The following is a 21,801-nucleotide window of genomic DNA, read 5'->3' on the forward strand; positions in this document are numbered from 1 at the left end:
GCGCAGCTCTGAAAGCCTCAGCGTAAAACTTTGAAAGGAGCTGGGACACGATCCTCCTGCTCCCATCCCATCTGTAGCTCTGTTCCCTGTTCTCTGAGTGCCATATTTTCATCTCCCAGCATGCTGTCCCCAGCCCCCCTTGGTCTGTACCAGCACTGCCCCCATGTGCTTCCATCTCTCCTACTCCACATTCCTTCCTACACCCTGCTATTTCCAGGCCATCCTGCCCGTGAGCTTGCAGGTGTTTTAACTCTGTCTCCCCTTCCCTGGGCACCTTGCACTCTGCTTTCGAGGGGCACCAGTGAAAGCCGTGCTAAGTGATTCTCTGCTGCAGCTGACAGAGAGAGATTCTGTATTGCAAGCTGCCTCCAGAGCACTTCAGCTCCTGTCGCTTCCAGATAAGGCCCTACAGACGGCCAGGCTGGACCCAGAGTTTGGTTTTACCTGAGTTTGGTCTTTACTGAGTTTGTACATGACAGTCGCCACTTGGGCTTCTTGTCTCGTAGGGCTTTGCCCAGCCTCCACAGTAAGTTAGTGAAAGCTCCAGGCTGCTCTTATTTATGCTGTGCATCCCTTGGCTGCCCATGTGTAACCAAGAATGAGGCCGAGACACCCTGGTAGCTAGGTTCTTCTTCACCCCTGCTGCATTCCCATGGTGTATATTAACTGGGAAATCTCCCCTTTTCACCCTCTCAGCATGGCACTCTTGAGCGATGGCCCATTTTTCAGTGGGTGAGGAGCTGAGAGGGCAAGTGCCTCAATAATAACTTTCTAGAACTTAAAAAGAAAAGGAGTACTTGTGGCACCTTAGAGACTAACAAATTTATTAGAGCATAAGCTTTCGTGAGCTACAGCTCACTTCATCGGATGCATTTGGTGGAAAAAACAGAGGGGAGATTGATATACACACACAGAGAACATGAAACAATGGGTTTATCATACACACTGTAAGGATCACTTAAGATAAGCCATCACCAGCAGCAGGGGGGGGGAAAGGAGGAAAACCTTTCATGGTGACAAGCAAGGTAGGCTATTTCCAGCAGTTAACAAGAATATCTGAGGAACAGAGGAGGGTGGGGTGGGGGGGAGAAATAACATGGGGAAATAGTTTTACTTTGTGTAATGACTCATCCATTCCCAGTCTCTATTCAAGCCTAAGTTAATTGTATCCAGTTTGCAAATTAATTCCAATTCAGCAGTCTCTCATTGGAGTCTGTTTTTGAAGCTTTTTTGTTGAAGGATAGCCACTCTTAGGTCTGTAATCGAGTGACCGGAGAGATTGAAGTGTTCTCCAACTGGTTTTTGAATGTTATAATTCTTGACGTCTGATTTGTGTCCATTCATTCTTTTACGTAGAGACTGTCCAGTTTGACCAATGTACATGGCAGAGGGGCATTGCTGGCACATGATGGCATATATCACATTGGTAGATGTGCAGGTGAATGAGCCTCTGATAGTGTGGCTGATGTGATTAGGCCCTATGATGGTGTTCCCTGAATAGATATGTGGACAGAGTTGGCAACGGGCTTTGTTGCAAGAATAGGTTCCTGGGTTAGTGGTTCTGTTGTGTGGTGTGTGGTTGCTGGTGAGTATTTGCTTCAGATTGGGGGGCTGTCTGTAAGCAAGGACTGGCCTGTCTCCCAAGATCTGTGAGAGTGAGACTTTACAAAAACTAGACAAGCCATTTACAACACACACTTTGCTTCTCTACAAAAGAAAAAGGACACTAAGCTATCTAAACTACTATATGCCACAAGGGGCCACAACAGTGGTTCCCGTAACCCACCCAGCAATATTGTTAACCTATCCAACTATACTCTTAGCCCAGCAGAAGAATCTATCCTATCTCGGGGCCTCTCCTTTTGCCCCTCCACCCCCACGAACATGATACAGTTCTGTGGTGACCTAGAATCCTATTTTCGACGTCTCCGACTCAAGGAATATTTCCAACACACCTCTGACCAACGTATTAACCCACAGAGACCTTCCTACCAACACTACAAAAAGAAGGATTCTGGGTGGACTCCTCCTGAAGATCGAAACAGCAGCCTGGACTTCTACGGGGGGGGGGGGGCGAAGGGAGGGAACTGAGGCACTGGGTGTGTGTGGAGGGGGGTGGAGTGACTTGCCCAAGTTTAGCCAGCCGGGCATTGGCAGGGCTGGAGTTAAAACCCAGCCACTCCTGCTCCCCAGTGCTATGCTCCATCTGCTAGAGGCCCAGAAGATCCTTATCAAAGCGGAGGTCTTGAATTTCCAGGCCTTTCCCTTCTGAAGCCTGTGCCACAGGTTAGAGTGGGGCCTCGGGTCACAGTTGTCTTTTTTTTGTTCATCCTTCCAGCAAACACGCCCTGGGCAGCCACGAATACATCCAGCACTGCAGGAAGTTTGACATCGACATCCGGCTGCAGCTGATGAAGAGGAAGGCAGTGTGCAGCGACCTTGCCAGGACGGTGAGCAGCTGCTCTCGAGGGGGAACTGAGAATGCACTGAACTGATGCATGCTGTTCCCACTACTTGGTGCATTGATCTCCACTGCTATCAGGGCAGGGATGGGGAGGGCCACCAGCTATCCTGGGGCAGCTGATTTGGGGGGACAAGGCTAATTCTGTGTCGCCCTGCAAATTGTTGCCTCACCAGCTCCCTTCCAGCGGGTTCAGTTCTGCGGCTGCTTGCCACCTCGACCCCTGCCCACCACGAGCTAAAAGTTCCTTGCTCCCTGCCTTTCCCACTGCAACCAGGACTTCCTTTGGGACAGCTTCTAAACTCCAGCAATTCATCCTTTAATCCTTCCCAAATGCAGAGAGATTTGCTAGGCATGGCTCTACAGAGAAAGCCATGAATGTAAGAGATGGAAAAGACCCATTCAATATATCTAGTCTATCCCCTGCCCAGTGTGAGATTGTTCCTTGCATCTGCCCACGCTAGTTCTAAATGTACCAAGCAATGGGGCTCTGGGGGTACTACTCCATAGCCCTGCAGATCTTGGTGTCAGGAAACGTTCCCCTATTATTGTCAGCATAGGTTGTCCCTTCCATTAATTTAATCACAACACTCTCGGCTAGAACCTGTTGGCCCTCCTCAGTGATCCCACCGAACCCAAGAGCCCTACACGCGTCTCAACAGACATGGAGCTAGCAGCTGAGATCTTCAAAGATACTTACTGTTCAGTGGGAAGTTGATATCTCAAATGACTTCAGTGACTTTGCAGATGTCAGCCAGAGTCTTTCATGTATCAGCATAGAGCGCTACTAGGTACAGCCAGCATCCCTGACCAGGAGGGGTTAACGCTAGCAGATCAGATGCACCTGAACAGGTCTCTGTCTCCTACAGGTGAACGATGACCAGAGCCCTTCCACGCTCAACCACTACATTCACCTGCAGGAGAGGCCAATCAAGCAGACCATCAGCAGGTAAAGAGGAAGGGAGAGGTGGTGATGTGAGGTGTACAACTCCCATTGGGGGTGTGGGGGGGTGCTGAGCAGGAGGGTGGAGGAAAATAAATGGATCCAGGCAACAAGGCACTTGCATGCCATTTGCGTGAGAGGGATGGGCTGTCCCGTGAGAAATGGTGCAGAGGCACCTCCATCGCTATGTCTCATGCTCCCTCTGTCTGTGCTGAGTTCTTTCCTATCTCCTCCAATCCAGGCAGGCCCTGAGTCTCCTCTTCGACACCTTCCACAATGAGGTTGACACCTTCCTAGCAGCCGAGGTGAGTGTGGCTTGCCTGGGACAGGATGGGCCCTGTACTTGGACCCACAGAGCACAGCAATTTAACAGTTGGGAGTGAGGGGCATGACTGGACTTGTCTACACACAGAAGTTGCTCCAATTTAACTTAAATCAGCTGTATAAACAATTTTAGCGGAGCCAGTGCAAACCCCAGTGTGGACAAGCTTATTAGATTACACCTGGTGTATAGCAGTTTAGCTTGCACTTGTAAACTGGGCCTCGTCAACATGAGAAAGTTGCACCTGCTTAATTTAAATGGGTTTTTAATCTGATTTCATTGAATCCATGCACACGGCTGTGTGGACACACATTTCTGCTTAAGGGGGTTTATTGTAGTTAAGCTAAACCAAAATAAACCACTCTTAAACTGATCTAAGCTCAGGTCCATGCTTGGAAGACTTCGCTGGTATAGCTACATCAGTATAATATACCGGCAAAGTGCTCCTAGGCCATGTCTACACTCTGGGGACTACAGCTAGAGCCATAGCTATGCCAGCATAACCCTACATTGTGACACAGCCAACAGGAGTTTTTCCGTCACTGTAGGAACTCCACCTCCCTGAACGATGGTAGCTAGGTTGACACAAGTGTTCTTCCGTCAGCATAGCTGTGTCCACGTTAGGGGTTAGGTTTCAGAATAGCAGCCGTGTTAGTCTGTATTCGCAAAAAGAAAAGGAGTACTTGTGGCACCTTAGAGACTAACAAATTTGTTAGAGCATAAGCTTTCGTGAGCTACAGCTCACTTCATCGGATGCATTTGGTGGAAAAAACAGAGGGGAGATTGATATACACACACAGAGAACATGAAACAATGGGTTTATCATACACACTGTAAGGAGAGTGATCACTTAAGATAAGCCATCACCAGCAGCGGGGGGGGGGAGGGAGGGGAAGGAGGAAAACCTTTCATGGTGACAAGCAAGGTAGGCTATTTCCAGCAGTTAAGAATATCTGAGGAACATTGGTCAAACTGGACAGTCTCTACGTAAAAGAATGAATGGAAACAAATCAGACGTCAAGAATTATAACATTCAAAAACCAGTTGGAGAACACTTCAATCTCTCCGGTCACTCGATTACAGTCCTAAGAGTGGCTATCCTTCAACAAAAAAGCTTCAAAAACAGACTCCAACGAGAGACTGCTGAATTGGAATTAATTTGCAAACTGGATACAATTAACTTAGGCTTGAATAGAGACTGGGATGGATGAGTCATTACACAAAGTAAAACTATTTCCCCATGACAGGTTTCAGAGTAGCAGCCGTGTTAGTCTGTATTCGCAAAAAGAAAAGGAGTACTTGTGGCACCTTAGAGACTAACAAATTTATTAGAGCATAAGCTTTCGTGAGCTACAGCTCACTTCATCGGATGCATTTGGTGGAAAAAACAGAGGAGAGATTTATATACACACACAGAGAACATGAAACAATGGGTTTATCATACACACTGTAAGGAGAGTGATTTCCCTATGTTATTTCTCCCCCCCACCCCACCCCATCCCCCACTGTTCCTCAGATATTCTTGTTAACTGCTGGAAATAGCCTACCTTCTTGTCACCATGAAAGGTTTTCCTCCTTTCCCCCCCTGCTGCTGGTGATGGCTTATCTTAAGTGATCACCCTCCTTACAGTGTGTATGATAAACCCATTGTTTCATGTTCTCTGTCTGTGTATATCAATCTCCCCTCTGTTTTTCCACCAAATGCATCCGATGAAGTGAGCTGTAGCTCACGAAAGCTTATGCTCTAATAAATTTGTTAGTCTTTAAGGTGCCACAAGTACTCTTTTTTTTTTGTTAGGGGTTAGATCACCATAGCTATATCAGGCACGGATGTGGATATTTCACATCCCTGACCCATGTAGTTATGTTGACCTATATTTTAAGTGTAGACCAGGCCCCTGTGTGGATAGAGCTTATACCAGCAAAATTGCACAGCTGTGTCAGTCACAGAACACATCTTCTCCCACCCCTGACCAACACAGTGGTGCCAGGAAAAGTTTGTAGAGTAGATCTGGTTTCAGAGTATCCACACACACAGTTGCAACAGCTCAACTAAATCAGTTTAAAACCACACCGTTAGTTAATCCAGTGCAATTTGTGTCTGAAGACCAGAGTTGCGAGTGTGATTGGACTCCACAATGCCAGTCTTAGTGCTTCTAACAATACTTTGCCACTCCATAGCACCTTTCATCTACAGGTCTCAGAGCACCCTTCATATGTGGGTCAGTGTTCTCCCCGTTCTACAGAGATGGAAAGGGACTGGCCAAAGAGAGTGGGGCCAGAGCCCAGATCTCCTGACTTCCAATCTTTACTCTCACCACTAGGGAACGCTGATTCCTGTAATGAAGGTCCCATGGGGCTTTCTGGTTTTGGGGTGGAGGGTTATTTAGTTACTTCATTTTCAGTCCTGTCCTCTGGGACCCGGTGCATGTCTGCCAGTCACCCACATGCAGGTTTTTCCTGCTAAACCCTAGGGCCAATAAGCTTCTCTTGTTTTCACTAGGCATGGCCACGCCTGTAAAAGGATTGCTGACCTGATCCTGAACCTGAACCTTCTCTGCCTTATTTCATATTATGTTGACTCTCTACTTCCTCATTCCAGTCAGGGATCCCTCATCAGAGCCAGTGCTCACCAGTTTTCCAGCCCACAGGAGGCTGAAATAAGTCTAGAAGAGTGATCCCCACCTAGGGGTTAGAGCAGAGAACTGAGCGTCAGGACTCCTGGGTTCTTTTATGTTTTTGCCACTGACTCCCCTCAGGCAAGTCGTTTCACCTCCCTGTGCCTTGGTTCCCCATCTATAAGATGAAGATAGAACTTACCTAACTGCTGGGATGGCTGTGAGAGTTAAGTCATTAATTATTGTAAAGTGCTTTGAGGTCCCACGACGGAAGGAGCTGTAGAATGTGTATAATTACTGTGATCCAAAACAAAAGCTGACCCTTTATTCTTGGTCATTAATTTTTATACAGTCTTTAATCCATAGTGCTCAGCTTGGGAACCTCAGTGTTAGACCATGCCACCTCCATTTCAATAAGTGTAGGTATCCGCTCCCTAACCAGTCCAAAATCAGTCCTGAGAATCAAGTCTCAAGCCAAACAGATTAAAGAGTGCTGAGAGTTCCACCTCCCTGTGACATTGGGACCTGGGGAACGAGCCATAGCCTTGCTTAGCTGATGAGGTATGGCCACTGGATCTCTTGCACGTGACCGGGCGAGGAAGAGCCTCAAGCTCCCGTGGGATTCGGTGGAGCAGATGGTGCTCTCCCATCGCCAAGCCCACACGCCGAAGGTGCCAGGATCCTGCCTGCTTAACAGCAGGCCTGCTCCCAGCCAGGAAAGCCAAGTCTGCAGAGACTCAAGGACTTACGATGAACTACGAGGCGACAGATACTGGGCTGGGAACTTGCTCAGCAGTGGCTGTGTCTTTCCTTTGGGGGTGTCCTGTTGGAGGGGACACGAGAATGCAGGTGCAGATGGGCACCTACAGGGCATTATTCCCTGTTGCATGTGACTTTCTTTAGGTACCACAGAGTCTCCTCTTTTGCCCTGCCCTCTCCTGGCACCTTCTGGCTACATGTACCTCCTGAGGGTGGAGGGGGTACAGAAACGGGGGACAGGGCAAAGCTCAAGTGTCCAGCACAGTGCAGAGATCGGAAAGGGTCTCATTCGCCCCACCCCAGCTCTGGTTTTGGTAGCTGGGATGCAGAAGCATGGGCAGCAATTTGCCATGGGACCCTCCTCTCCACCTCTTCTGGGCAGGTCCAGACCAGGAACTCCTCGGCTTTCCATCCACTCCCTTCCTTCTGGGCTACTACTTTATCTCAGGCATAATCCCTCTGCGCTCAGCCTCCTTGCTACCACTCACCTGGCCCAAGAGAGAGAGAGGTCTGTCTCTCCCAGGATGCCTGGGTAGAGCTGCGACTGGCTGGATGCTACCCCTGGAGTCAGATAGAATGTGCTGTGGTGGGACAGAGGTGGTTAAAATGCAGGCGTCCTTGGGCCAGAGTTCCAGTGGATCTCCTTATGGCCCCTGCTGTATGTCCATAAGATAGCTATCCTGTCAGCATACCTCAGCAATGGTGGTAAGGTGAAGCCATCTGGCTGCGTCACCGCACTGTGCAGTAAGCCTCTTCCTGCCTTCCCTTTCAGGGAGACTTCCAGCTGAAAGCCGACCGGGTGATCCAGTCCGTCATGGCCATTTGCAATGCCCTGGCTGCTGTGGAGTCTCAGGAAATCACTGGAGCCCTGAACCAGCTGCCAGCCTGCCCTTCTCGCATGCAGCCCAAAATCCAGAAGGTAAGAAGCCAAGACCCAGAAACTCCTCAGCAGGGGGCTGAGATTGGAGGAAAGGGGTGAAATTAAAGGAAACTGAGGCTAAGCATTAGCGGTGTGTGTGAGCCGGGGTGGAGCTTCTTGCTGGGGAGATCTTTCTAGGTTGTAGAATAATCTCCCTGAGGAAGGGTGGGAGCCTCATCTCTTGAGTCTGGCAAAGCCCTACATAACAGACAGGACAGTGGGGAGCAGTCCTTCTGTGGGCTGGCTTCATAGGGCTTGATCCAAAGTCAGCAGGAGTCCTTCAGTGGACACTGGATTGGGCCCATAGATTTCAAAGCCAGCAAGGCTGTGATTGGCTACCATGAGCTAGTGATCAGGATCCCCCTGACCTCTTATGTAGCCCAAGGCCAGAGAGTGTCACCTAGTGATTCCCGCCACTGCAGACGTCATTCTTTCCTGCTACAAAACTGAATGCCTCTGAGCCTCAAAGCTCGCCCCTGGACTGGACTGTATCTCCTATGCAGAGATCCGGTCTCATTTTAAGGACTCCCAAGAGCTGGTTAATCTAACAGTGAAGAGCCCATATGTGAGAACCCAGCTTCCCAGACTGGAGAGGGCATCTACTCACATTTAGGTAGCATAGTGGGTGCAAAGGAAGGGAATCTGGCCCCTTTTCATCCATTTTTATCCCCCCCTCGCCAACATACCACATGTAAAATTCCTGAACAGCTAAGACCGTGCAACTGCCTTCGTTGTATTTCCTTGCTTGCTGCAGCTTGAGTGGCAGGGAATGGAAAGGCTCTGGGAGGCTGTTACATAAAGTAGCTGGCTTGGACAATTGCTTCCAGCTGTGTCTGAGGGCACTGGAATAACCTTAACATTGCTCTTCTGGTTTCTTTTTCCTCGACAGGATCCAAATGTTCTGACCGTGAGGGAAAATCGGGGTAATTTCTCTTCTCCGCTCTTTCTGTTGCAGAGTTCTTGGTGCTGTTGATCTTCAGACCCTTTCCCCCTATTTAGAGAGGGACCAACTTTAAAAAAAAAAACTTTTTTAGATGGAAAAATGGCCTTTTGAGGGAGGGGATTTATCACTTTTTCTCTGTTTCCAGAGAAAAAGCTTAGAGCATAAGCTTTCCTCTTTTTCTTCAGTTTCCAGGGGTTTTATGCCCCCAGCTTGTTCCCCCTGAAAAAGATCCACATGCAGAGTCCCATTGGCTTGAAATAACTTAATCAGCCCCCTAAAGCTTCCCACAATGTGCTTGAGCCCCTAGGCAGGTCACTGTGCAGGGTGTGAATAGGGCATGGCCATCTGTAGCAGGATAGAGGCAACCGCAGCATCCATCATGGGCTGGCAGTACTGGAGACTTCCCCACCAAGGCCCAGCGTGGGGGAAGGGGAGATGGGGGGGGGGAAGGCTGCGTTTCAGAGCATCCCTGTTTCATGCCTCATCTGCGCTCCCTTACAGAGAAGGTCGTGGAGACCTTGACGGCCGCCATCTTGGATCTGGTGGAGCTTTACTGCAACACTTTCAATGCAGACTTCCAGACGGCGGTGCATGGAAACAGGAAGCACCACCTGAGCCAGGAGGCCTGTCTCCTCACTTGTCCCCTCTCCTTCACGGTCTACGCCACGCACCGCATCCCTATCACCTGGGCAGCAAGGTACGAGGGCTTAGCCGCGTATCCACGCTGGGCGGTGACGGTTGATTGGGGTAGATCCCTGCCCTGGAGCCTGGCTCCTTATCTGGAGTGACATCTCAGGATACCCCTTCACCCTGTCTGCTCTGCGGCTGCCTAGCCCATGGGGTCTCTCCCCGGAGTTCAAAGGCATGTTCAGTGTATGGAATCCCGCCCTCATTCTAAGGCTCTCTGCCCTGCCTTAGTCTGACAAAGAGCATCGGGGCTGATTGCCCCCAATCCCTGTCACCCTCTCGCCGCCTCTAGGCTGGGATCCTACAGGCAGCATTGGGAAGAGTCTGCAGCAGGGCTGGGAGGGGACAAGGCATGAACTGGGGCGGCACGGCACGCTTTTAGCATCCTTTACGAGGACACTCGGTCCTCATGTTCCAGGGCATCACTAGCTGAGGTCAGGGAGACATCTCCCTTTGCGGTGGAGTATGGGTACCTCACGCCAGAGGTTAGCACAACTTCCTCTGGACCTTCTGGCAAAGGCCACTCTTAGGTCCAGAAGCTCTACTGATTGGCTCTGTTCCACACCCCACGCCCAGCTTAGGCATTACTGAGTCGTGTGGATACCTGGCTGCAATGAACATATAATGTATGTCTACCTCCTCCCCTCAGCCCTTCCATGCCATGTTACTCTCATCCCTGTGTGGTGAGATGTGTACAGAGCTCCAGCTGGACCATAGAATTCAGAGCTGGTAAAGGCCTATATAGGCTCATAGTCCATCCCTCACAGCCCTGGCAGGGCTGCAGAGAGCGCCCTGATGAGGGGTGTATCAGAGCCAGTGGGCTCTTGGGTATAGACAGGTCAGAGACAGAATTGGAGCTGGCTGAGGGGTTCGTTCCTAGCTGGAAAGGCTGCAGCAGCAGTTAGTTAGTTCACTGAATGGTTGTCTCATCCCTGCCATAATCTAGAAGCAAAAAGAGACCTTCCCCTCCCTACCTGCATGGCCCATAATGATAATACAGAATACGCCAGGAATATGGGCCCTGGCCGGATCAAAACTTGGGATACCAGAGGCCCCGGAAATTCAGCCCCGTTGGGTGCTAGAGGAAGCGCTGGCAGGGAGCTGAGCATTCCCTCTTGCCGCAGGGAGAGGAGTCAGAGAGAGGGGCTTGAAAGAGGCTGCGGAGAGCGAGTGGCGCCGGCGCGGGGGCCTGGTGCAGCTGAGCTCTGCAGCACTCTCCGTAGCCCAGCCCAGCCCCGTTTGCACAGGCTGCGCTGGAATGCGCTAGGAGAGCTCATTGCAGCAGGCTCCCCCCAGCTCCTGCCTGCTGCAGCCCTAGAGACTGTGACAGATGGGCCCGTTCTCAGCGCGGGCTTGGGCCCTGGCGGCCACTGGCTGTCTGGGCTTTTTATCCTGGCTGGATAAGGGGACAATGAGACGTGTGTGGTGTGTGGGGAGGGCTGAGGGGGGGTGAAGGGGATGCTCCTTTGTTAGCTGTCTGGGCTTGGATGTGTGTGTTTCACCCAACGTAGGGAGGATGCCCATTGGTAAACCACGCTCCTGGCTATGGCTGGCCGCCTTACAGAGCTCTGCAGCTTCAGCAACACGAGCCCGCGAAGGGGGTGGCATCAGGGGTAGGAGGCAGCAGCAGTAGTAGCAGCCGCCCCTCCAGGGACCCCTTGCCTTTGTCCCGTCCTTAATGTATTCCAGTTGGTGATTGACTCCAAACAAAGGAAGTAGCCTGGGAAATCCAGGCATCCTCTGACCTTTGTTACCCCCCGGCCCTCCCTGGATCCACGCTCAGCACCTGTCACATGGCCGTGTCCTTCTGGGAGACCCCCATGTGATGGCATTCTGTGGCATATGTCAATCTGGCTGTGTGGAAGGAGTTGGGCCTTCTCTCGGTAGCTTCCACCCCTTTCCCAAAGGGATAACAGTCTGGGAGAAAGATCCCACGGCTGATCTGGAGAGGCGATGGAGAAAAGGGGATAAAATTCCCCCCCCCCCCCCGAGCTGAAATGTTCTGGGGAGGGGAATGGGCTAAGAGGAGACATGGAGTTTGTGCTCAGATTCAGCTGCCTCCTCCGCGGAGAGTCGTGCGTCTGATCTCAGGGCAGATGAACCAGTTTGGGTTACAGTAAGATTGCCACGAATCTTGGCCTGAAATTCCAGCCTTGCTGGCCACTCAAATCTGAGAAACGTTTGTTCAGTGTCACTCCTCCCCTCCCAACCCCAGTGTCTTGCATTATCTTGGAGGTGCCCGCGCCTCTGGATTCCAGCCGCAGACCACAGCAGTGGACCCCCAGGCAGCATTGTTGATCCTTCTGGGTAGACTCCAGAAATCTGGTGGGGGAAGCTGTCCTCCCCAAATCTCTGAGCCCCTGAGTTTCTTGGACCCACGGACCACATTCTGGGGCAACTGATTTCCATGGAGCATTGCACCAGCTGAGAATTTGGCCCCAGAACTGGGCTAAGGATCCAAGGCCTGGTTCTCCCCTTGCCTCATAGCTGGTGGTATTACTTACCCTATGCAAAGCAAGCACCAAACCCTACAGCAATGTAAGTGAGTGGAGAAAGTCTGACCTGGTAGCATTTAAAGACCCGAGGTGCATGGTAGTGGGGAATCGAGTCTGGAGGGAGACTTATCCAGATCTCTGAATCTTCATCCGAGCTCAGTCCACGGCTTGTCCAATCCCATTGGGGCCCCTAGAAAGATGTCAGGTGCATTTGAACGGCTTTGGCTTACCTGTCACCTGCTGGATTTGGAATAAACCAAGCCATTTCCCCCGCACACTGCTCCTGCTTTGGGTGCCGCTAGGAGACGGGAGGAGGGAAAGGGGCAGGGAGGAGAGAAGGAAGGAAGAGATGAGGAGAGGGAGATGGAAATGGGAGCAGGTCAATGTGCACTATGGAACTTTTAGTGTGCGATAGCAGGGTCCACATGGCCTGTTAGTGCGTGGCAAGCTAATGTGCTGTAGATTCACACCCAGCTTACAGTGCACCAGTTGTCCATGTAGACGCACTCACAGTGACTGGAGAAAAGCGGAGGTGAGGCCCCTTTGTTTCTTTGCTATAAGTTGCAGGCATGTCTTGACCTCTCCGCTTTATTTTCTCCTGTTGCAGTTACGAGGACTTTTACCTCTCCTGCTCCCTCACCCATGGCGGCAAGGAGCTCTGCAGCCCCCTGCAGACCAGAAAGGCTCATGTGTACAAGTACCTCTTCCACCTCATCATCTGGGACCAGCAGTAAGGCAGCTCCCTGCTTAGCTCTCACCTGCTTCCCTTGGCCTCTGGTGGGGAGGGGAGAAGACGGACACCCAACAGGCCGGGTGTCCTGTTGAAGCGGGGCTGGATGCAGTCTGCCAAGGACTGAATGCGGATGGCTAGGCGATTATGGCAGAGGCAGAGCTGAACCCGTGGAAAGAGATGGGGAGAAGGGGAAGCTAGGGAGAACCGGCTGCACCCTTCGGTCCTACCTCCATTCTTGCTCAGTGCCCCATCAGATCCCGCCGGGGAATGAGAACTGGATTCACAGAGTTCCCTTGTAACACTCCCTTCCAGGGAGCGATGGCATTTCAGGTGTCCTCACAGCACGAAACATGAACAGCACTTGGGGCTTCAGTCTTCTGTTGGAGGGAAATGCTGCCAGTGTAATAGAGCACCAGAAGCTTTGTAATGAGTACCCAGGGAGATAGCCGTGGGGTGGGTCAAGCCCAAGTCATATACCAACCACTTGTTCCCCCGGAACTCAGGGGCTTCTGAGGAAATGGGCCCAGTACCCACACTGCAGCCTGGTCTAGTCTGGAAAACCAGAAGCCCAGGGGAATGAGGTTTTGTTCCATGAGCTTGTCTACAGGGGGAAGTTACCAGCAAAACGATATCAGTATAATTCTACTGCTATAGTTGTACTGTATAATCCTCGCCAGGAGTAACACTGGTATAATCACAGCAGTATAATTATACCACCATAGTTCCCCCGGGAGACAAGCACCATCTCTACAATACAGTTATCACCCCGGGGCTCTTCTGGAACCGTTGCTGGCTGATGATAGTCAGCCCAACTCCTCGCTGTTGGGGTGAATGTAGCTCTGGAACAACAGGGGCAAGTGCCAACCCCACCCTCAGCAGAGCAGACAGAGGGGGTGCAGCTTTGCCAAATAGCTCAGGGCCAGATGTCCCAGGGCTCAGCACCCAGCAGCTCCCTTTGGGACCTTTGTGGCCAGATTATATGGTAAGATTTTTGGAAAAATGTGGCCCTTAGTATCTACACCACCCACCCTCAACCCTGGGGTGTTCTCTACGGGTGACTCTAACACAGCATGAGCTTCAGCTTCCTCCCAAAGCCCAGCTATTCCATGGACTCCCCTGCATGGTTAGTTGGTCTGTCATCTCCCACCACTCCTCCTTCTTGCTCCTAGCTCCCAGAGACACACCTGGCCCCAATTATAGCCTGGTTGGAGATAATTGGACCCACCTGCCAGCATGTCTAAGCATGACCCTAAAGCAGTGCTGGGTTTTTGCAATGGCACCCAGGGTGATTCAGAAGACAAGCCCTGCAGGGACTAAGGAGATGTAGTATGTAGAATTTTAAGATAAAGCCAGTGGGAGCATCTGAGGTCCTGGTGAAATAACTTCTGAGGGGTGTCAGATTCCCTGGTAGAACTAAGTGCTCCCTGCTTCACCTCTTGCTGGTGGGTCTTCTCCTTTAACCCTGTGTGCAGGGGCTGTTTGTTCTGGGGGCTCTAGCTGTTCCAGAGAAAGGGGATCTGATCTAAAACCCTAAAAATAGCCCTAGCAGCTGAGAGGGCATGTGAACTAAGCCCGCAAAGGGGAGGGAAAAGGGATAATTTTAGAAGGAACCCATCCCCTGAGAAGGACCCAGGGAGAGAGACACAGCAGTGCTGGCATGGAGCGGTGTTGTTAGATGACTCCCTTTGTGTGGATCTTTGCCCCCTGAAAGCTGCATGTTCAGAGGGGTTAACGCCCAGGTTGCATGGGCTGGGCTCTGAGGCACCTCCCTGGGTCCCCTTTGCTGGCTGCACGAGGGACCTCAGCCATGGGAGTCAGCTGCTTCAGCCAGCATTGCCCTCTTGGTAGCTATGAAACTGCTTTGGTCTGGCACACTCCTGGGCTCTGCTAGCCCTGCAGGATTGGCTCCAAGACCCCTGGGGGCACCGTCCTTTAAGGTGACTGCATGGGCTGGGCAAACAAGCTGGGACGAGGTTAGTGTGTCTGTGTGGGTCTGTGTCCTCTCCCCCCACCCTATCTCCCTTGCTGGGAAGCTTTGGAGCAGCACTGGCAGACTCCAGAGGGAGGTGTGTCCAGTCCTGCAGGTGGTGGCCCCACCAGAACTTGGCATGGGAGCAGGATGGAGGAGGAAAGAAGGGGAGGGGTTGGGGAGAAGTAAAATGTGATCATCTGAGCCCTGGTGTGAGGAAAGCTCCCCAGAGCTGATGTCTCAGTCCCCTAGGACCAGGTGAAATCCTCCAGCATGCAATCTGACAAGACAGGTGGGCTGGTAGACCTTCCTTATAGAATACATTTGCTCCCTCCATTGACGCCTATGGGGTATCTATAGTGATCAGCCCTTTCTGGTAGGGCCTGCGGGGCTTCCCCTATAGAAGATCAACTGAGCTCATCCAGCTCTTCTATGCTCTTCCCAATCCCCTGCAGGATCTAAAGGAATCCCCTATAGAGCGGGAACCCACCCCCTTCTTTCCTCTATAGACCAAAGAGGTAGTAGGGACCATGGCCACCCAGCTGCTTCCTCCATAGGATCCATGGCCATCTCCCTCCCAACACTCCCCCCTTGCAGAGGGTGGTTTGAATGCTCCTAGACCCATTCCTTCTCCTAGGTAAAGGTTCTCTCCCCTGGCAGCGGCATGTGTAACTGTTGGCCCGCTGCTCTAACTTTCATGGCAGTTCTTGCTGTTGACCTTCCCTGTGCGGTGCTGAGGAGCAATGCTGATCGGGCAGGAGTGTATCTGATCCCCAATGTCCCAGTGAACAGTGGGAGAGCAGCCGCGCTCTCTCCGAACAGATCTGCCTTCCACCCTGCCTCATCTCCATGTTACTTCAAAGCTCTTCTAGAACCCACTCCTTCCACTGGTGGGTCCTGTTCCTGTGGGCAACCTCTGTTGGACTAGCCTAGGATCAGGAGTCGGGATCTCTTGTATGACCTGGGGCAGGTCTCAGCCACACACTCTGCCTCAGTTTCCCTGTCTGCACAATGGAGATCCCAGGCGTGTTGTGAGGATCGGTACATTGGGCCATCATCAGCTGGTGTGAACTAGCACAGCTCCGTTCAAGTCAATGGCACTGCAGTGACTTCAACCAGCTGGGGGTCTGACCTGTGCATTGGTATGAGGTGCTCAGACATGACCGTAATGGGGCAGGAGGCAGCACATAAGCACCTAGATACATAGTGGGGAAACCATTTGGTCAGATCTGGGGTCTCTGGTTCTGAGCGGGGGCTGGAAATTCCCTCACCAGCCCCTGGGTTCAGTACCAAAAGGCACCGATGCCTGAACTCCCCTGAATTTCAGTGGCTGCAGAGGTTGCTCTGCAGTCTTAGGGTTGGGCCCTACAATCTGTAGCAGTTCACTGAAGTGCAAGCCCTGTCCAGACTGGGGAAAGGCAGCTCCTTCTCTGGAGGGCCTGGTGTTGCTGAGGGTACATCTGCACAGCAACTGGGGGGTGCTTCCCAGTCTGGGTAGACAAATGCATTCGCTCTGCTCGAGCTTGCGCCCTGAAGTACGTACCCAGGGGGCCGGGTGGGTTTGTACTCAGCTGGCTAGCCTGCACTGCTGCCCATGCCACCATGGACCCACTGGGTATTTTTAGCACATTCGCTTGAGTGGAGCTAGGGCGTCTGTCTGTCTGCCTGCACTAGGAAGCACCCTCCCAGGCTGGGATGTGCTACCAGGAGCAGTATGCTGATATAACGAACAATGAGCCCCTTGACTATGAGAAGAGGGATCCCCTGGCTGTGAAGCCAAGGCTTTGACTTGCAGCTCCCTGGGTGATTTCTTCTAGGATCTGCTTTCCGATCCAAGTGAACCGGCTACCGCGGGAGACACTGCTGAGCGCCACACTCTATGCTGTGCCCATCCCGCCTCCGGGGAGCTCCTCTGAGACCAACAAGCAGCGGCGGGTCCCCGAGGCTCTGGGCTGGGTCACCACCCCGCTCTTCAACTTCAGGCAGTACGTGCACCCTCCCTGTCCCCATCCCCTCGGCAAGGGGCTGGGCACAAAGGATATATTGGAGGGTGGTTACCAAATGCACCGACTCAGCTGGGATACCAAACCCAGGGGATCTCCTGGTGCCCGTGCCCCACCCGCCTGGCACCAAGGTCGCTGAGTTGGCCCTTGTGTCAGGCTTGTTGCTGAGCATGGCAGCAGCTGTCAAACTCAACCCACTATGGGCTGCTCCCATCCTGGAGGGGCTCTGCAATGAAGCCACCTGTACTCAGGAAACCAACTTCCCCTGGGTCCTCTCCTTGTTCTTAGCCTCAACAAAGCAGGTTCTAATGCCCAAGGCTGTAGATTCATAGATGCAAAGGCCAGAAGGGACCACTGTCATTATCTAGTCTGACTTCCTGTGTAACCCAGGCCAGAGACCTGCCCCACAATAATTCCTAGAGGAAGTCATTCAGAAGAACATCCAATATCGATTTAAAAATTGCCGGTGATGGAGAATCCACCCCAACCCTTTGTAAATGGTTTAAAATGTACACCTTATTTCCCATCTGCTTTGTTTAGCTTCAACTTCCAGCCATTGGATGGTGCTCTACCTTTCTCTGCTAGGGACGGTCATAACACCCTATCCCCTTCCTTTCTCCAGGGTCTTGACGTGTGGGCGGAAGCTCCTGGGCTTGTGGCCAGCAACTCAGGACAACTCCAGTGCCAGGTCGAGTGCCCCCAACTTCAACCAGCCTGACAGCGTTATCCTGCAGGTGAGTGCCTGACTCTCTGGGCCAAAAATCTTCCAAATGGGACTCTGGGTTTTGGATCCCTCAGTTTTGGGGGACTCAGCTGGAGCTGCCCTGGGCCTCGTTCTCGGAGGCAGCTGCGCATTGGAATCAGGTAGAGCTGGCAGGGCTCAGCACTCGCCTCTGCAAACCAGGCCCAAGGGGTCTCAAGCTGGACATCCTCCCATCTCTGGACACTCTTGAAAACTCCTGTCTTGACATGCGCTGGGCTCGGTGTGAAACCTGGGGTGGATGCTGTGGGGGCCGGTCTCTTCTTTGCTTGTCCCAAAGGCCTGGTCAGGGACCTGGAGGTGGTGGCCCAATCACAGGGTGGGCTAGGAAGTAGATGCTATGCTCTGGGCTTCTGCCAAATCAATAGTCGGATACAAAACATAACTATGTCACCTGTGATAGGAGCCGCCAACCTACTAGCTCATCATCCGTGGGGAAAAAAAACCTCTTGGCAGGTCCATAGATGTTCTGTATTTTCCCCTGGGCTGTTCCCTTTCCTCTTCCCCCCCCCCCCCCCCCCAGCTCGTGTCTGCATTCCCTCCACCCTCGACTGTGCCTCTCTTTCCTGTGAGTGCTGGCAAGGATTCGGCTGAGCGCTCAGAGGCAAAACCAGCCTTGCACACAAAGCGCCAGCTGTGGAGCGGAGCAGAGGGGAAGGAGGCAGCTTTGGAAGACCAATATTCCAGCTGGGATGGATTGAGAATCTCCTCCCTGGGGGTTGCTGGGGCTGGCCTTAAAGGGGGAGGATTGCAGTGCAAATAGCACTCAGCCCTGCCTTCTCTCTGCTCTGTCTGTCCTTACTGCTCGGTCTTTCCTCTCTCTCTTGCTCCAGTGTCCAAGCCACTGGGGCTTCCCCAAAGCCATTGGCAAATCCATCACAGTTTCAACTGAAAATCAGCCTGGGTGGGTGGGTAGAGGGTCCTGCGTGACCTGTCAGTGAAGGTGCCTGCCTTGGCTGTAGCATGTTCCTGCTTTGCCCCGTCGGCTCCTCTTGCAGATAGGAGGAATGGCAGGGTGAGGCTGCAGCTTTCCAGGGCTGGGGAAGCTTGACCTCCTCTTCCTCCCTGAGGAAGGATCAGAATGGAAACTTGCCCAGTTTATCCCAGCTTGGTCTTGGGGTGAACCAGCGTTCAGTGCAAGAAGGGAATGTGTTAGAGCCACAGCAGACGATGGCCCAGCTGTGAAAGTGGGACTCTTCCCCCAAACCCTTCCGGGCCAGGAGGGAGAGGATCCCCCCGCAGGAGCCTCTCCTTACCCTGACGGAGCCCAACAGGCAATGGCAGTGTTACCTGGGGTTTTCAGCACCCCCAACAGGGGCAACGTAACTATTTCACTCCAGGCAGTGTAAGGAATAAATCAACAGGAACACAGCACTTCCCTTTGATAAGATTCATGCAAGTCAGTGTGTTTTCACTGCAGTTCATTAGATTTAAGCACACACAGATATAAGCAATAGGTTTAGAACATCCGGAATGGTCGCGAGTAATTAACAGCAGGTTCACAGTGGCCACCCCCCAGGGAAAAAGGGTGTCAGGGAAAATGTCTCTCAAGATGGCTTCAGGGGACTGCTCCCAAGTACACTCTATTCACTAATCTTTTATAACTAATGTCTACAAAACACACAGGTCATAATGACTCCTACTATGTCGTCACTTTTATAACTTTCAATAAACTTTTCATATCGGAGGCATCTAGAATCAAGGTTTTCCAACCACCAAGGTTTTGAGTCTCAGTTGTTTACTTGTCTGTCCCCTCCTCCTATTCTGATGAGCAGAAACTGCCAGCTCGATGTGACCTTGCTTCTGAGAGCTTGTCTCCAAATTAACCCTTCACAATGTGGTGTTCTATTTCATTACTTCAGGGTGGCTGAATGCACATAATATAGTTGCAATTAACTGGCTTGCATTCTGGGGTATACGCACCCCTCAAATCCAGGGCAATGTCTTAGCACAGCAGAGGGGTGAGAGGATTGGCCCTCCATCTCAATGCACCAGCCGGTCACTAGCCAAGCAGCCGGGACTCTGTGTCTGGTCACGCCAATCAGATGGGGACAGCCTGCTGTGCGTCCTTGTGTGCCCCTCACCCGCCTGTGGCATCCAGAACATGCAAGGGAGAGGAATCAGTTGCTCTGTTGGATCCAGAGTAGGGAATGCTGGGAGTGGCAGGGACCGAGTCAGCTGGCCTGGCTAGCTGGGCTCCAGACTGAGAGACTGCGCAGAGCGGGGTGAGCTGTGCGTCTCTTTTCTCACAAGTCCTTGTTCCTAATGGCCCTTAGTGCACCTGGCCTGGAAGTTTCCCAACACTTCCCAGTTCATGGCTCACTGAGTCGGTAGGGCCTGGAAGTGAGGCGAGCACAAGGGCAATCCCGCCCCTGTCGGCTTCACGTTCCCCTCTGGGAGGGCCCCATGTGTGACGAGTTTCACAGCCTTAGTAATGAGCGTTGCAATGGCCAGTTGAGAGAATACATAGCAATTGCACAGCACATGGGGCTGCAGGAAACCTGGGCCCCCCATCTGCCTCAAAGCAGAAGCAAAGGGCGAGGGGGTGTCGGCCTTCCCAGAATCCCACCTGCCTTGGGGGAGCAGTAACGTGAGGTGGGGGATGCAGGTATCCTGAGAACACCATGTGCCTTGGGGTCAGTAATATGAGGCAAGAGCATCCCGAGTGTCCCAGGTGCCCTTGAGGAGGACAGTAGCATCTTAACAGAGCCTTCTGGGTGACCTCTGACCCACTCTTCCTCCCGCCGTGCAGATCGATTTCCCAACCTCTGCCTTCAACGTGACGTTCACGAGCCCACCGGCTGCCGAGTTCAGCCCCAAGTACGAGTTCCGCAGCTTGGGCAAGGAGGACCAGCGCAAGCTGAAGGAGGTGATGCAGAAGGAATCGTTGTACTGGTGAGAGGCCGTGCCCGTGTGGGGGGGACGCACATACCACAGGGATGACACACGGGGAGGCGAGACCTCAGCCGAGATGCTGTCTCCAGCTCACCTGTCCTGGACTGTAGCTCGCCAGTGGGCACTGCACAAAGAAGCAGTCACATGTGGATATCCGTGACTGGGGGGCCAGCTGGGGTGGCTGGATCCCCATTGGGGTTTGTCCTCAGAAGTCTGTCTGTGGGAGGAGGGGTCTCTTGGGTCCTGATTGAGAAGCTGAAGGCAACAGAAAAACTCCCTCTGCCTTAATAGCCTTTGGATCAGGGTCTGTGGCCAGGCAGGTTTGTGACTCTCGGGCCAGCCCGATCTCACACTCTCCCCCCCCATCCCCACCCTGCACACATGTGCTGCCCCCCATTCTCCCTGTCTGAAGGCAGCTGTTTGCAGGCTGCTCATCTGTCCTTCCCCTGAGCTCCCCAGCCTCGTGCTCTGGCAGATCGCTGAGAGGGAAGAAACTGCCTTCTCCAGATGCGTGTACAAGGAAGGTGTCTCCAGCCATCTCTCCTCCTCACCCCCGCTTCCCCCCTTGCCCAGAGGCCCATGCCTCTACATCACAGACATGTCTATAAACAGGAAGGATCAGGTGTCGCCGGCCACATACAAGGCAGCTCACTGCAGGCTGAGATCACTCCTAGGGCATGATCCCGACCAGCAGGGCAGGGAGAGGGGGGCAGTATCTGTACCTCTTCTCTAATGGACAGTGGGAAATGGAAAGGTCCCAGGGGACCTGGTAGGGCCCAGTGTCTTAGAGCCAGGCTGGGAAGAACCAGCAAGCAACGTTCTCCCTCTGTCAGTCATCCCCACACATGGCTCCACAGGGCATCCATACCTCCTGCCAGGCTGCCCTGCATGTGCCCACTGAAGCGAGGAGGTCCATCCCCAATCTAAGGTTCATTACATCCCCTGTCTCATATGGCACCTGGCCCACCTCTCCCTCCTTCTCCTCCAGTTCTCCATCTCTAAGCACCACAGAGCCCTGGCACCCCCCCACCACATCTCATCTCTCCTGCTCCCCTCAGTCCCTATGGTTTTGGGGAGCTGACTCTTCCCCAAGCTCAGGGGCCGTTCTGCATCCTCGCTCCCTCCCCATAGTCTCATGTAGGCATGTACCCCTGGCTCCTGCCCCTGCCTTTGTGTGCCCTCTATAATAGCTCCACCCCCTAAGGCCAAATCCAGAACACAGGCACATCCCAGTCACCAGGTGCGATATCTGCCCCACAGCCACACGCTCTGCTGCTGGGGCAGAGCGCACCCC

At 52.7% G+C, this 21,801-nt stretch overlaps 1 protein-coding gene across 3 annotated transcripts in view; it reads left to right on the top strand.

Moving 5' to 3' along the window:
* PIK3C2B (phosphatidylinositol-4-phosphate 3-kinase catalytic subunit type 2 beta) overlaps positions 1 to 21,801 on the top strand; it is an 80,719-nt gene that overhangs the window by 43,854 nt on the left and 15,064 nt on the right. For all 3 annotated transcript variants that reach the window (XM_038380010.2, XM_043500356.1, XM_038380014.2), the window contains 10 exons: positions 2,339 to 2,450; positions 3,331 to 3,410; positions 3,646 to 3,709; positions 7,876 to 8,022; positions 8,912 to 8,945; positions 9,467 to 9,662; positions 12,755 to 12,877; positions 16,667 to 16,834; positions 17,475 to 17,586; positions 20,365 to 20,507. In XM_038380010.2, coding sequence (XP_038235938.1) covers positions 2,339 to 2,450; positions 3,331 to 3,410; positions 3,646 to 3,709; positions 7,876 to 8,022; positions 8,912 to 8,945; positions 9,467 to 9,662; positions 12,755 to 12,877; positions 16,667 to 16,834; positions 17,475 to 17,586; positions 20,365 to 20,507 — 1,179 coding nt within the window. The remainder of the gene's footprint in view (positions 1 to 2,338; positions 2,451 to 3,330; positions 3,411 to 3,645; positions 3,710 to 7,875; positions 8,023 to 8,911; positions 8,946 to 9,466; positions 9,663 to 12,754; positions 12,878 to 16,666; positions 16,835 to 17,474; positions 17,587 to 20,364; positions 20,508 to 21,801) is intronic.

Source organism: Dermochelys coriacea, chromosome 21 (assembly GCF_009764565.3).
Source record: "Dermochelys coriacea isolate rDerCor1 chromosome 21, rDerCor1.pri.v4, whole genome shotgun sequence".
In the NCBI taxonomy this organism is placed as follows: domain Eukaryota; kingdom Metazoa; phylum Chordata; order Testudines; family Dermochelyidae; genus Dermochelys; species Dermochelys coriacea.